We start from the raw sequence: 14,306 nt of genomic DNA on the forward strand, positions 1-14,306 counted from the left end.
TTCTGTGGACCATGGACTGATACACCAACGAGAGCTCCAGATCTATCCTATCTCAAAAAAAGAGATTAGACCACCTTCCACATAATCCTGTCCTTTTGTTTCAGACAAAACAAACCAACTATAGGGAGAAAGAGAGAGAGAAATGGGGTTTAACGTCCACTCGACACAAACTAGGTCATTTTGGGACTAACATATGGTTTAATTTTATTTCAATAATTCGCTTGCGCATATAGGGGTCTTTAGCAGTGGAAGGAAACTGGAGGACCCGGAGAAAACCCATGAGGTTGGACAGGCGACCCTACTCCTTGTCACGTACAACCGGGGATTCAAAACCACGCCAGTCGACTCAATGACAGACTTTATGATACAGCGCACGCACACTAACCATTCAGCCATCCAACCCCCCACCAACTATAGGAAAAGTATTGGTGTCAAAAAGCGTATCAATTTGAAATCATATCTTGATGAGCTATGTGATCTTTTGGAGAAGAAATGTAATGGAATCAGTCATGCGTGATGTGGTTATCTATTCTAAATATAACTGATCAACATCTAAAGAGAGAAAACAAATAGTTATAACCGAGTGTCACATGATCAAATGACATTTATGTCAATTACTGTATGCTATTAAAAAAGAAAGTACCCTATGTTCACTCAGATTTGAATTTGTCATCGATTTTCAGTAGCTGGTAAATCAAATAATCCCTGTGTCTCCAAATTAATAACAATCAGATTGGCAATATTGGAGACAAAGCTCAATATGAAATAACTGTCATCTTTTATAAGTTTATTGCACCAGATCTCTGCATATTAGGTTTTGTTTAAAACTGATGTGAACTGACAATACAGACATGTATTCCATGATGTACGCTACTCGTGTTAAGTGTAGGATAATATCTTTAATGTTGTAATGTAAGTCATAAAAATCAAGAGTAGTTGTAAGGATTCCTTAATTTTATGTACATCATACCTGGCATATTTGAATATTACTTGCTCTAGAATTTAAGTGACTTGCAGGCTACATACAAACATTAAAGTCTCTTGATAAACAACTTTAAGTACTTTACTGTGTACTGGTACATCTGTACACACTTGATAATTTAAAAGAGATGGTCTAACTTGATGTCGTCTGGAATGTTTAGCTTAGGTTGTGTGCAAAATTCCATGTATTTCTGTCATTCATTTCTAAGATTCAAATGTTTTATGTGAAAAAAAATCTCATTTAGTTTCTTCATTTAAAGCAGAATGTAGGAATGAAATGAGGTTTAATTATGTCCTACTTTTCTGCACCTGGGCTATTGAAGATGAGCATACACCATACATTGTGCAATGGGGGAAATTTTGCCGGCACAGCAATTTAATTTCAACTGTCAAGGGTTCTTTTACGTGAACGGCAACGTGTACATATGTGACCTTGGTTTTTCATCCCATGCGATCGACCAGACGTTGTCCTTGCCAAGCCCTCTATCCTCTATTACTGACAAGGGGCAACCACACCAGATTGAAACGAGGCATATCTTTTCATGTCTGTTGTATATGGAGACTCCTTAGACATTTTTGTCACATTTCAAACTGTCTCAGTTTCAAACTGCAACATGTTTATTTTTATAAGAGCTTTGAACACGTAAGCTTTATTCAGACATGAAGTAACAAATACATACAATATTTTCATTTGACATATAGGTAACCTTTCTCTTCCAACTTTTATATGACAAACAGGGATAATGCAAATGACTTGTTTATAGAGGCATTATAAACAAACTTGGACCAAAGTTAAAACTATAGCTTTAGTGAATTAGGTTGGCACACCCTCTTCAAAGATAAACTTTTAAAAAAACATGTAGTATACATTCAGATAACAAGCGTTGTTTTATTTTCTCTGAAATCATGTCAGTATGTAAAGTAGGCTTATGTAAATAATGTTAATACATGACCCTGCATTATATTATTATGGCTAATTTACAATATACAGTATAAGCATTGTATATCATCCTGAGGTTACATACTGTATAAAAGATAAGCTAATATAAGTAACCTATGTCTATTCTATGATATAAATATATAAGCTTATATACCATGGTATTTTAATGATATAAGTTATAAACACATACTTTTCCTGTATGCTATTATAATGTGAATATCAAAATATTTATAGTTTGTATTACAGTTAGTATAGATACCCAAGACCGTTGTTAATTAAGCGTTAAATAAAGCGTGTTACAGTTTCTAAAAAAATTAGTTGAACTAGAAAAGTTTTCGATTACTGAATGGTTCAGTTGGTTTGTAACCTCTGTAATCTACGCCACATGTCTTAACTGTCATTCACAGCAACTAAATGTAGATTTCAGTCTGATTAATCAGTTTCTGGTGGTAATAGTCTTTTCTTAATCACTGTCATCTTGTTCTCGCTCTTTACCCTTTTGAATTTTGATTAAGATATGTCCGAGATCACTTCACCAGTAGAATTACATTCCAGAACTGTTTCTGTCCTTTCAGTTGGAATACTATTAAAGAATCTGTCCCATGTTGATACAAGAATGTTTTAACCTACTGATCAAACTCCAGAATGTAAAGAAATAGAATAGCCTATTTCTCTAGTCTATCAAATTTTCAAATGAAAATATTGAGCCATTCAGAAATGATTGTCGTAATTACTTAACGGGGGTACGTACATACATGTAAGGGGATTTACATACATATAACTTGTATAAGAGAATTGTTATTACACTACATGACTTGATAAATACCCCCCTATTCTATCCAGAATCAAATATTGTGTTCATTGAAAACACAGGTTGTCTGAAAACTGACAAATTGTATTTTATGAAAAAGTTTAATGAGCAGAACTAGGATAAAGTTTACTGCATAATTGGGATAGTCTACTCTACATATTAATATTGACAGATGCATTATGTAAGATTTATATAAATAGCTAGCCGTTCAATAGTTCAGGAATAGATAATGAAAAATTAATATATTGAAAATTTCATTAAATGACTTTATTCTGAGGGAAATTAAGAGTGTTTGAAGATGTAGCATATATTGTTTATTATGGTAGCAACGGTACTTGACAACCGAGACTAAGTCTGGATTACTCATTTTATCATTAAATTATTAAAATCTCCTGGGTGAGTTAATTATACGCTTGTCATGTGAATATACGTCTAAATAATAGTTTATATAACATTTGAAGCCAAAATAAATACCTGCAAAAGGCAGATTTAGCTCTTTATCGTTAACATTTATGTTTTGTTTACATATTTTTTCCATTTGGACTATGTGTTGTCCACTTTATAGAAGATGCTCACAATAAAACATCATGAAACCAAAGTAAAAAAATCAATCAAGTTTTCCCGAGGAGTTCAGACTGGGGTCGTGTGATCTATTGGCAGACTAATGATTCAAGAGATTAACAATAATATTCCTCTAAAAAGCAGTGACTTGAAATTATCTATATTTTTGTAGGGTAACATGTATGTGAACTATTTTAATGATAGATTGAATTAGTTTGATAGACGAGATGTAGTGGGAAGAGCCTACAGGATATGTCTAGGGTAAAATTTATGTCTGGTCAGAATGGTCAGTGTTCATTGTTAATGTTTATTGTAATCCTATTCACCCGTCAATCATTAGTCTTGTGACATAGTGGGATGTAAAGTCATTATGATCTATTGTCTAGATGACTGGCCTGTAATTGTAGATCCATTATTTACATTCTGATAAATAGTTAATTACCATGGCCAAACTATATTTAGGAACTCCATTACTGCCTTATTTTCACTTGATTGGGGAATTTACTGCAAAAGTTAAGACACGATAACATGGAAATAAACTGTTCAGATGAAATGGGAAATGAAATTAAATGGGGTTTAACGTCCTACTGTTCTGCTCTGACTGGGTTAATGAATACAGGCATATGCCATACAGTGTGCTATACTATGAGGGAAATTTTGCCCAGGCAGCCGCACTATGACCTACTCTTATATTGAATTCCAACTGCCAAGGGATCTTTTACGTGAACGCCAATGTGAACACAAGACCTTGGTTTTTCGTCCCATCTGAACGACTGAGATGAAATTTGCTGAAGAGTATACCGAAAAACTGCTGTACGGACACAATTTCCTCCATAACACACTGCATGACCTGTTTTTGCAAGTCTTGGTGCAGCAAAGTTAGATGTAAATTTCATTTCATTACCATTCTCATTAATGTTTCTTTTGGAAATTATGTATGTTATTAACAGATGTTTCTGCCGATATCTGCATATGGTTAGATCATTTTGGGTCATTAATAATATAGACATTTTACAAATCTACTTTGACAATGATAACTATTCTCATGTGGTTGTAAATTTTTGTCACACTTTCTGTGGCATCACAGATAAAATATAATTGAAACTAGCCAATCAACTGATTTACAAGAAATACATGTATGTGTTCATTGCAACAGTTGGTTAATTTTATGTGCCCTAGTAAATATGGCACACTTTCTTTGACAAATTTTTGGTATGGTTTTTCGTTCAATGCGATCCACTGAAATATCCTATTGTATGTCATAGAGACTTTGTGGGTGTAAAATTTGCTGTAGGTTTCCTATAACTGTTTTTCATCTGGAGAGAGAATAAGTGATAACTCATTTAATAGCTAGAGAACAAACACTGGCGACAGACAAATTTTCATTACATTGAACATTAAATGGTTAGCTATAATTTTTGACTTCCAACTTAAATGAAATCTGCTGAAACAAGTTGCTTGGAAATGTTATTTTCATCATCTGGGAATTTAATACAGTAGAAAATTGGAGCTTCAACCTGTATACAAGACAGTACATGTAATAAATAAGGTGTAATATTAGGTACATGTATATTACCTACCAGGAAATTGTCTTTGATGTTATGCCTATCTACTATTACTACCTACATTAATATACTTCTACCATATTCATATTAATGAAATCTATCTTTTAAACAAATTAAAGAGAAGATAAAATTAAGAAATTGTTAACCTTTGCCATGGAGCAATACCGGTATATAATCTGATTTAAAGTTTAAAGAGACAGAAATGGATAAAAAGAAGAGTTCTGATCACTGATCATCTTGTGGTTGTTATTTGTTTCAGGTTTGCATTATGAGAAAACATCCAATTTATCACAGCTTGCTCCGAATCTGATTAAAACACTGATCTTATTTTGTTTCCTTTTTTTATAGTTCAAAATTTTGTTTTACTTGTCTTCACAACACTAGGATCTGGAAGAGTTGTTATATAGCAGGCATTCGAGTTGATGTGAGGAATTCGCCAATGAAACAGTCTGTTACGGCGATTTCTTGGTGTGCTCAGCAAGGAACTGTGGGTAAACCCCTAGAAACATCAACGCTGATTGATTAGTCAATGTCTGACGTCATAGGGTCAAATTGTCGCTCATATGACCCCAGACACAACCTTCCAGTACATCTGGTCAGATCTTCATGTAGTGTAGGCCATCGAAAGTACATGTATAAAAAAAACGAAATATAGATCTGCATTTTAATCAAATTGAGCTTGTTCACGCTAAAATGTAAATATACCATTACTCAAATTGATTATTGAACATTTAGTAAAGAAAAAAAATATATCAATGGTAGATAATCACTTGCATTGGTTTCAATTGGATTTGGAATTAAAAGAGACCCATCAAAATATTTAAGCAAATATTACAGGTGGCACTGGTTTTTGAGTATTTTTGACCATTTTCATAATATTGTCTACAAAGAATTTTTTTTGTAAACAATATTTTATTTCAAATTTATGAAAAGGGATCAGGAAACAGGCATAGCCTAAATCACCCCTCTCCTCGTCTACAAAGAATGCTGAATATTAGGATTTTTCAATTCATTGTATCTTTATTAACACGGAACGGAATTAAACTAGTTTTTCACTGATATTCCTTTTACACATTCAACTTTCACGTAGTTTCCAAGGGGTTCCCCAATCCTTTAGCTACATGTTATTTCATCCATTGGTGTTAACTATATCCTTAGGATGGGGGTTGGATGGCCAAATGGTTAGCACATTCGTGCTGTATCATAAGGTCTGTCATTGAGTCAACTGGCGTGGTTTCGAATTCCCGGTTGTATGTGACAAGGAGTAGGGTCACCTGTCCAACCTCGTGGGTTTTCTCCAGGTCCTCTGGTTTCTTCCCACTGCTAAAGACCCCTACGCGCAAGCAAATTATTGAAATAAAATTGAACCATATGTTAGTCCCGAAATGACCTTCATTGTTAACTATATCCTATTGTCTACGATGGAAGTGGATGTAAAACCTCAGAAATTACCAAATTGCAGATCAGTCAAAAACAAAATACTGCACTTGACATCGTGACTGATTCCACTCACACACCCTCCCAACATAGATCAAGCCATTTACATATTAATAATAGGTATAGGTGTGACAAACACTACTATATATACTTCTTGCTGACTGCCCTATATCTGCAGTAGTCCCAAGTAACAAGATGGACAGTATCTTCGACAGCACACGATAACAACTTCAAGCAACATCAGCTGTTGAACACAAGAATATTACAAATTGTATTGGAAACAGTTATCTGGAGTTAAAATATTTTATGGGATATAACATTTTCAAATTTTGGATCAAGCGCTTCTCATCCTGTTTCTATTCTTCTTCTCTGGTGCAATGCTTTGCTGATTCAAGTACAATTATTGATGTGCATTGGCCAGCTTGTTCGTCCTTGTAAATCGATTGACAGGCTTCAATTTTTGATATGACGTCACAATTCCAAGATGTTCATATAGTACTATCATTAAATAGAAATAAATTAGTAGACCCTCTAAATTAGTAATAGACAATGCAGTATTAACAGCAAAACAAAAAACAAAGTTAAAAAATTTTATCAAGTAAAAACAAATAGGCCAATTAGTCTTCAATGAATGCATTCATGTAATTATATATAATTATTTATTATACTGATATCAGATTAAATAAGATAATATTATATTATTATATAAGATTAATTCCTCCCGTTAAACTAGAAGATATAACATTTTTCTTCACTTACGTCATTTAATGTTATTTTGTGTTGATAATGTGGTGTGTCATTGTACCATTGTAAAAAAAACTATTGTATGATTGATGAATGGTAAAATGTAGTATGACAGGTTTTACCTGGTAATCGTAGTGGGCTTGTTGATTTAAATAACTACTGTACTATACCTTTAACGTGTCCTCAGTCGGCTATCAAAGACAAGTATAACGGTATGTGATAGAATAGACATATTATCACTCGTACGTACACCTTTACCTGTTTTTATTGAGCACGTTGACCGAACCTAGGTACTGTGTAAACACCATGTAGATAGAGTATATAATTGTGAGTAGATGGTAAGGAAAAAAAATACCTATGGATTGACCCATGACTCGGATAATGTTGCTAACCTGATTAATTCCCAGTGAAAAGTTAAAGTGTGAATTCTGATTGATAAGGATATGACAGAAGTAGCGAAAAATGAGAATACCTCGGGAATTATACTCAAATCTGTCAAAGACTTAGGTATGTGGTAATTATGTTGTTAAATACCTATATTATATGATGGGTTGTCCTCATATTATCATACATTATACTTACTAAATACCTACGTATACTAAATAGCTATGTTTGTATCAAATAGTTATATTTTGTGTATCATGTCATGTACATAAGTGTATATATAAGTGTACATAAGAATGATACCCGTTAAAAGAAGTGTCGCTGTTTACAGGTGTATTGTGGAAGTTAACTATCGCCTGCATAACACAGAAGTTTTTGTATCCTCCCACTGAGCCTTTATATTGTCTGTAAAGAATTTTAATCTTCATTGGTCTGAATATTTGATGCATAATGCTGTGGTTATTAGGACACATATTTTTGTTAGACTAAAACATATTTACAATCCATTTGGCCTCCAATTGACATATCTGAGAAATAGCACTTTCTTCAAAGATACATTCCCACAAAAGTAATGATAAGGTAGTTATATCCATTAAAAGTATGGCATATTTGGTATTATGGAAAGTAGAGATACACAATCCTATTAAAAAAAATACTGGATTCTCTGAAAACCCCCCCAAAACCTCCCATAGGACAAAAATGAGAGAGTGTCAATAACGAAAGTGCCCAATGGTTGTGAGAACATTGAGAAACTTAAACGTCCAGTAGACACTGCGAACAAACGGCAGAAAAAGAAGTTATAATAAATGGACAGTGATTAACAGCAAATTCAACCGGAAAATGGATTCTAAGTCAATCAGGTCACCCGTCTTCATTAGCCCCATCGGAGCAGAGCAGTAGGACGTTAAATCCCAATTCATTTCATTTTGTCAATGAGGTCATGTGACAAACAAGGCTTCTTTAAAATAGATTCTTGCGGCATGTGGTAGTTTTTAGATAGGAATGTTTTGAGAGGGTTTTCACGCAAATTAGTTTGAATATGTTTAAAGTCCAAATATTACAGTCTTCAAATCACACAGTTCGTACACGGGAAGGCATCTTTAATGAAAATAAAATAAGTATTGAATGATTTTGATTCTTTTATATGCCTTGTCTGTGAGATTGTCGATCCTAAATTTCTATTTACATGTATATTGAAATATTGACATCATGTGAGTTATTTGGGATACAGATGATATCAAGGATATGATTAAAACTGTTAGACCAATGACATTCAGAGAATGCATGTACTGGTACATCCTTAAACATTTACTGAGAAAATTGAAATCAAATATTGGTGTATAATATAACTTTCCTCTTTTCTCATACATGTTTATGATTAATTAGACAAATATAAAACAGTATCATCTGCTCATTGTGATATTAAGATAGAAATGATAAGCCAGTTCAGCGGATTTTATAACTGATTCAGTTGTCCTATCTTTGTATTCCGACTACAAAATTATGCTAGACTAATGAATTTGGGCTGTTTTAAACCAACTTATCTTAATAGACCGCTGAAGAAAGGTATATTAGTTTGCTTATTAGCATTGATGACTATATTCAGCTGTTTAAACTTATACAATTATATACAATTTTAATATTGTTAGAATGCATATAATTTTATAAATATACATCTGTAACAAATTCTCTGCATCAGATAATTCAAGTATTTGTGAAAGTCATTAAGTTAAACATCGCGTAAGGGGAAGTTCATGTTTAGAATGTGATATTATGTAAATTGTATGCACAGAGGGAGTTGACACCTTTTTTTGTCAATTACTGACTCCTCTCTACATTCTATTATGTTAGTGTTATATGCCTACATTTTTTCCATTGAATTGAAAGTTTAGTCGTAAAAATAGGTACAAACTTGAATTGTTTTTTGACTTTATACAATTATTGTTTGACACATTTCCTTCTTTTCATGCTGCATATCCAATGGTTTAATTTAATATACCAGTATTTTCATAGAAACATAAAACGACATGTAGTGTTTGTTTAAATGAAAGTTAGTACCAATAATAAGATAAGCTTAGATTTATGTTTATTTAATTAAAAAGGTTGAAATATACTTGCTGTATAAGTATGACTAATACAAAATATACATATAATTTATTAATTATACAATAATGGACCCTGAGTACTTGCCGCCTTGTAATTGCAGTGACATTAGAAGAAGAAATAATTGATATCGCAATTTCATGTTACCAGTGTGGCTGTTGTGATCTTGAGTATTTTTTAACTGAGAAAGAAATGAGCCATTATAATCGGCAAACCAAGTTTTAACAAGAATTTATGGTGATCTCAAAACAAGCCATGACATGTTGAAGAGATGCTGAACCTAGTGTTCAAAGGCTTGACATTTGCTTCATCCAAATAGGTGCCCCCAAAAAATAATCTTATTTTCTTCTATAAATGCATTGTCTATCCTTTTTGATTGAAATATTTGTAATAAACTTGGTGAACTTGACTATAAATGTATAAGCCTGATGAATGATTTGCACGGCAGACATATTGTATCTAAATATATAAACTGTCAACCATTTTGTCTCTACATGTTCTTTGTCAGTATTATTAACATAATTATAGTCTTCATAATAACATAACATAGATTTACTACTTCTTGGTTTATTACATGCAATGTTTCAATACTCTTACAGGTATCTTTATCAAGCAATGATCAATAATGAATAACAACCTTACATTTATATTAGCCTACATCCTTGAATATAACAAATTCAAAACACCAAATTAATTAAGACATAATAACAACAATCACATTCATGTGCTTTAAGGATATTATAATTATGTTCCATGAAAATTATACAATTGTGGTTCGTATTTCCTTGTTTATCAAATCAGAGTTTGAAGCAGGACTCTCGATTCCCTCATATTAAAGCAGATTGAACTGACTGGCTACAAAATGAATATGTCGATAAATTTACATAAGGCTTAAATTTGTGATATGCATTATTTCTGGGCTTCATGCCTTGACTGCATTAACCCTCTTTATTGTACTGACATTTTTGTACCAACTTTTCTGAATGTAGGTGTTGTGACAAAATAAAGACATCACAAAGTGAACATATCTTTTCAGTCAAAATGACTATTCCCATGGTCCTTATTTTACACAAAAAATATAGATACTTAATATTATTTATAGTTCTTTAGACATTTAAAGCTATGAAAATACTTATTTTATAGCTTTTAGTTTGATAGTGGATAAAATTAAACGTCAAACATGCCAATCAGAACCAGTCAATAGAACTATTTATCAATTGAGGACTAAGGTCCAGGAACCTTTCTGGTTTAAATAAAAAGAATAGGTCACATATGCTTATAACGTTTGATTATTAATTACAACAGAATGGCTATTTTTCTCCATTGATGAAAATCTGTTTTCCTTAGTCCAGTAGGTGCAGAAAAGTAGGATGTTAAATTAAATGCCTTGCCATTCATTCAGTGGTCAAAAAAATGATGAAATGTAAGAAATTTGAAGAAAGGAATTTGTTACAATACTAGAGATAGTTACTGGTTGAAGTGATGTTGACAGCGTGTTGATTTGATGAATGACAAGTACAGTAGAATGTCTCATAATATTATAATATGTCATCTTTTGAAGCTTGGGTGTAATGTCAGTAGAAAATGAGTGAAAGGTCTTCTACCTATCTATCTGTTCTACATGATTTAATCTATTTAAACTCTAGTAACCTTTACCGTTCAATTGGGTTTTTTTTTACAAGAAACTTGAATATTATGACATATTAAACTTAACTGAAAACAAAAATGGCCAATTACAAAACTACGAAAGTTGAGTCTCTTAGAGGAATATCAATACAAATGGTTCATTTCCATTCAATATTAACAAACATAGGCTGAATTGAAAATTTTGAAAGATATCTTCTGCAGACGAAACAAGCCAGCACCACCTATAACTTTTAGGTAAAATCTGTTGATGGATCTAATTTAATCCAGGTCATGATATTATCTTCTGTTGATATTTTAGTTTTGTTTCCTTTAACATACATTTATGCAAGAGCTAAATCTGCCTATTGTATGTATTTCGTATTTCTTAAAACCTGAAATGTTAGCTAATTAACTTATCCCGACCATAATCAACTCTCGATGCCATCGTTAGCTTTCAGTATTTTGTGGATTTGAATACATTTTGTGATGGATAATGTAACAAAAAGTGGATTTATATCGAGACTTGGTTTATTATTATACCAACGTTAGTAATGGCGATCGAAGCTAGCCTAAAAATGATTAGCTAATATCTCGGTTCAAGCAATTTGACAGAAATTTACAGCATATTATATTTTCATTATCTATATTTTAACTATTATAGCAAGAACTGTCAGCTCCTATCTAATCTGACCTAATGATCCCTTTAATCAAATGTAAAATAATCAATCTGGCAATATTTTAGCGTGAATTAATCCTTAAAAAATTAGATATCGTCCAAAAAATACAAATTACGATCAATGACTTAAGCTGTCAATGTTTAAAAAGCTGATAAATAGATTTCTCTATCCAGATGGGACAAAAAAAAAGAGATCCCACATACGTTACAGAATCCTTGACAGATGGAATCTGGGGAATGCACACTAGTCCACGGGTTTACTAGTCCGCAAGTGCACCATCCGCCGATATCTATTAATGCCATTTTTACGATTGGTGATCACATGTATATGCACACCCGATGGCCGACAACTCGACATCACAACATTTTAACAGGACAATACAACATTTTTATGAGACATTACAGCATATTTAATGTCATGGTGTCGGGTAAAAATGTCATATTGTCATGTGAAAATGTTGTGACGTCGGGTGAAAATGTTGTGATGTCGGGTTGTCGCCTTATGAAGGACGACACAATGACATGATACCGATCTGCCACCATACCTTCTGTTTTTTGGTTTTTTTTATTACCCATATTTCTAGTGCACTAGAGGACTGGTGAAACCCTCTCTGGAATTCTACCATAGGCCGAAGCACAGCTTGTTGGGCAAAATGTGCCTCACATTGTATAATATGCCTGTCTTGATTCGAAACAGTAAGACGTTTTAAACCCCATTTCATTTCTGACTTGGACGTTGTAGTTACAATTACCTTCAAACCTATGCTTTTGTTGTATGGTAGTAGTTTTAAATTTATCCAGTTATGAGCCATTTTGTCATGTACTGTAGCTGTGAATCTTTCAACATTCCAACAAAAGGGTGTTAAAAGGGTAGTGTTCATGTATCATACATCTCAGCCTTACAGAAGCTTATACACTCATTCACCTTGTTTGTTTTTCAGTGGTATTGTCAAGGATCATTTATCGTAATTAGGGCTAATTATAACTAAAGACATAATTATAGAAAATAGAAAGTCATCTTTTTTATAAGATAACTATCTTATCATTGCAAAATCAAGATGTTTAAAGCAGCTGTTGTCATTTGCATTATTCAGACATGATCTAATTTTTCATGGCTTAATCCACATTAAAATAGACTTTGATTGGTTATTTTTAATTAAGAAATAAAAAAACTAAAATATTGGTAGTAGATAATCTTTGAAATGGATTAAAAAGAGGTCCCTTTAGAGATTATACTGATGGTAGAATTGGCTTGCTTATATTGTCTACAGAGGATTGTGAATATTGTGAAATGAATTTTAGAGATTCAACTTTTGACAATATTGTAGTTTGCTGGGAGATTCAGAGTCCCTCAAGTAATGATCTTTTTCTCTATTATTGCATTGGTTAACAATTTCTGAGAATTATTTAAGGAACCGAGGTCCCATGTACACATTGGCGTGCACGTAAAAGATCCCTTGGCAGTTGGAATTCGATATAAGAGTAGGCCGTAGTGCTGCTTCCCGGGCAAAATTTCCCTCATTGCATACTGTATGGCGTATGCCCTGTCTTCATTAGCACAGTTTAAGAGTAGGACGTTAAACCCCATTTCATTTCATTTCATTTCATTGTTTTGTTGCCTGGCTACATATCAAGTTTTAGGTACTGGTAATTTTAAAACATTTCTCCCACCCTTAAATACTGCTTATACCACCGTAATTGTCATTTCATTTCTGGTCGTGATTTTGTTCACTTGAGGTATTATTGTTTAATGTACCCCTCAGACTCTATTCATCTTTTCACTTACTTGTTCATTCAATCCTTAGAATATTCCATTTAGTTGATAATTTGACAGACTGATTTTAAAATAAGCATACATAAATTAAGTTGCGAAAATGTACAGATTTTACTGCTTGGGAAAGACCTAACAACATGTTACAGTAGAAATGTAATGCTTATAAATAGTTAATAAAGTCGTTTTATTTTAATTCCTGCCTAAAATCAATACATAAAGCCTCGTGTCCCGTACTCCTGTAGCTGACTTGACCAGACTTTAGCTGGCGCTATTTATCTCCCGCATACACAATATTTCCATACAGCAACTATATTTCCTCTTTCCGTGGACAGTAAATTCTCCAATATTAGGCGACAGGAAATTAAATAAATGGAATAAAGTTCCTTTGCTATATTGCTAGATTCTTCTCATTACTGACTTGTGAGGCATGAAATTAGAATTTGTGATAATGAGAAAGCTTGTGCAGGGTTAGGGAACTGTATTTGAGTTGGATGTATTTTCTCATAAACTCTATGTTACATATATTGATGAAGATTAATGTTCTTTATGATACTTGGGATAAATTCTGACAAAATTGAAATCGATAAATAGAAAATCAATAAAAACAAAATATTCAATATTTTTATGTTGAATGTACTTTGACATTTAACAAGTGAAATGAGGATTTGAACGACTATAACAAAAACAGCAAAATCAAACTGACT

General features: G+C 32.8%; 1 protein-coding gene across 3 annotated transcripts in view; it reads left to right on the plus strand.

Annotated features, from left to right (window-relative positions):
- Positions 1-14,306, plus strand: part of LOC126818786 (phosphatase and actin regulator 4B) — a 62,869-nt gene that overhangs the window by 13,268 nt on the left and 35,295 nt on the right. The window contains exon 1 of one of the 3 annotated variants that reach the window (XM_050546352.2): positions 7,266-7,546. The exons of the other annotated variants lie outside the window; for them this stretch is intronic. Within the exon in view, the coding sequence (XP_050402309.1) occupies positions 7,483-7,546 (64 nt within the window). The 5' untranslated portion in view covers positions 7,266-7,482. Of the gene's footprint in view, positions 1-7,265; positions 7,547-14,306 lie in introns of those variants that run through there. 3 annotated transcript variants of the gene reach the window in all.

The sequence above is a fragment of the Patella vulgata genome, chromosome 4, assembly GCF_932274485.2.
Source record: "Patella vulgata chromosome 4, xgPatVulg1.2, whole genome shotgun sequence".
NCBI lineage: Eukaryota > Metazoa > Mollusca > Gastropoda > Patellidae > Patella > Patella vulgata.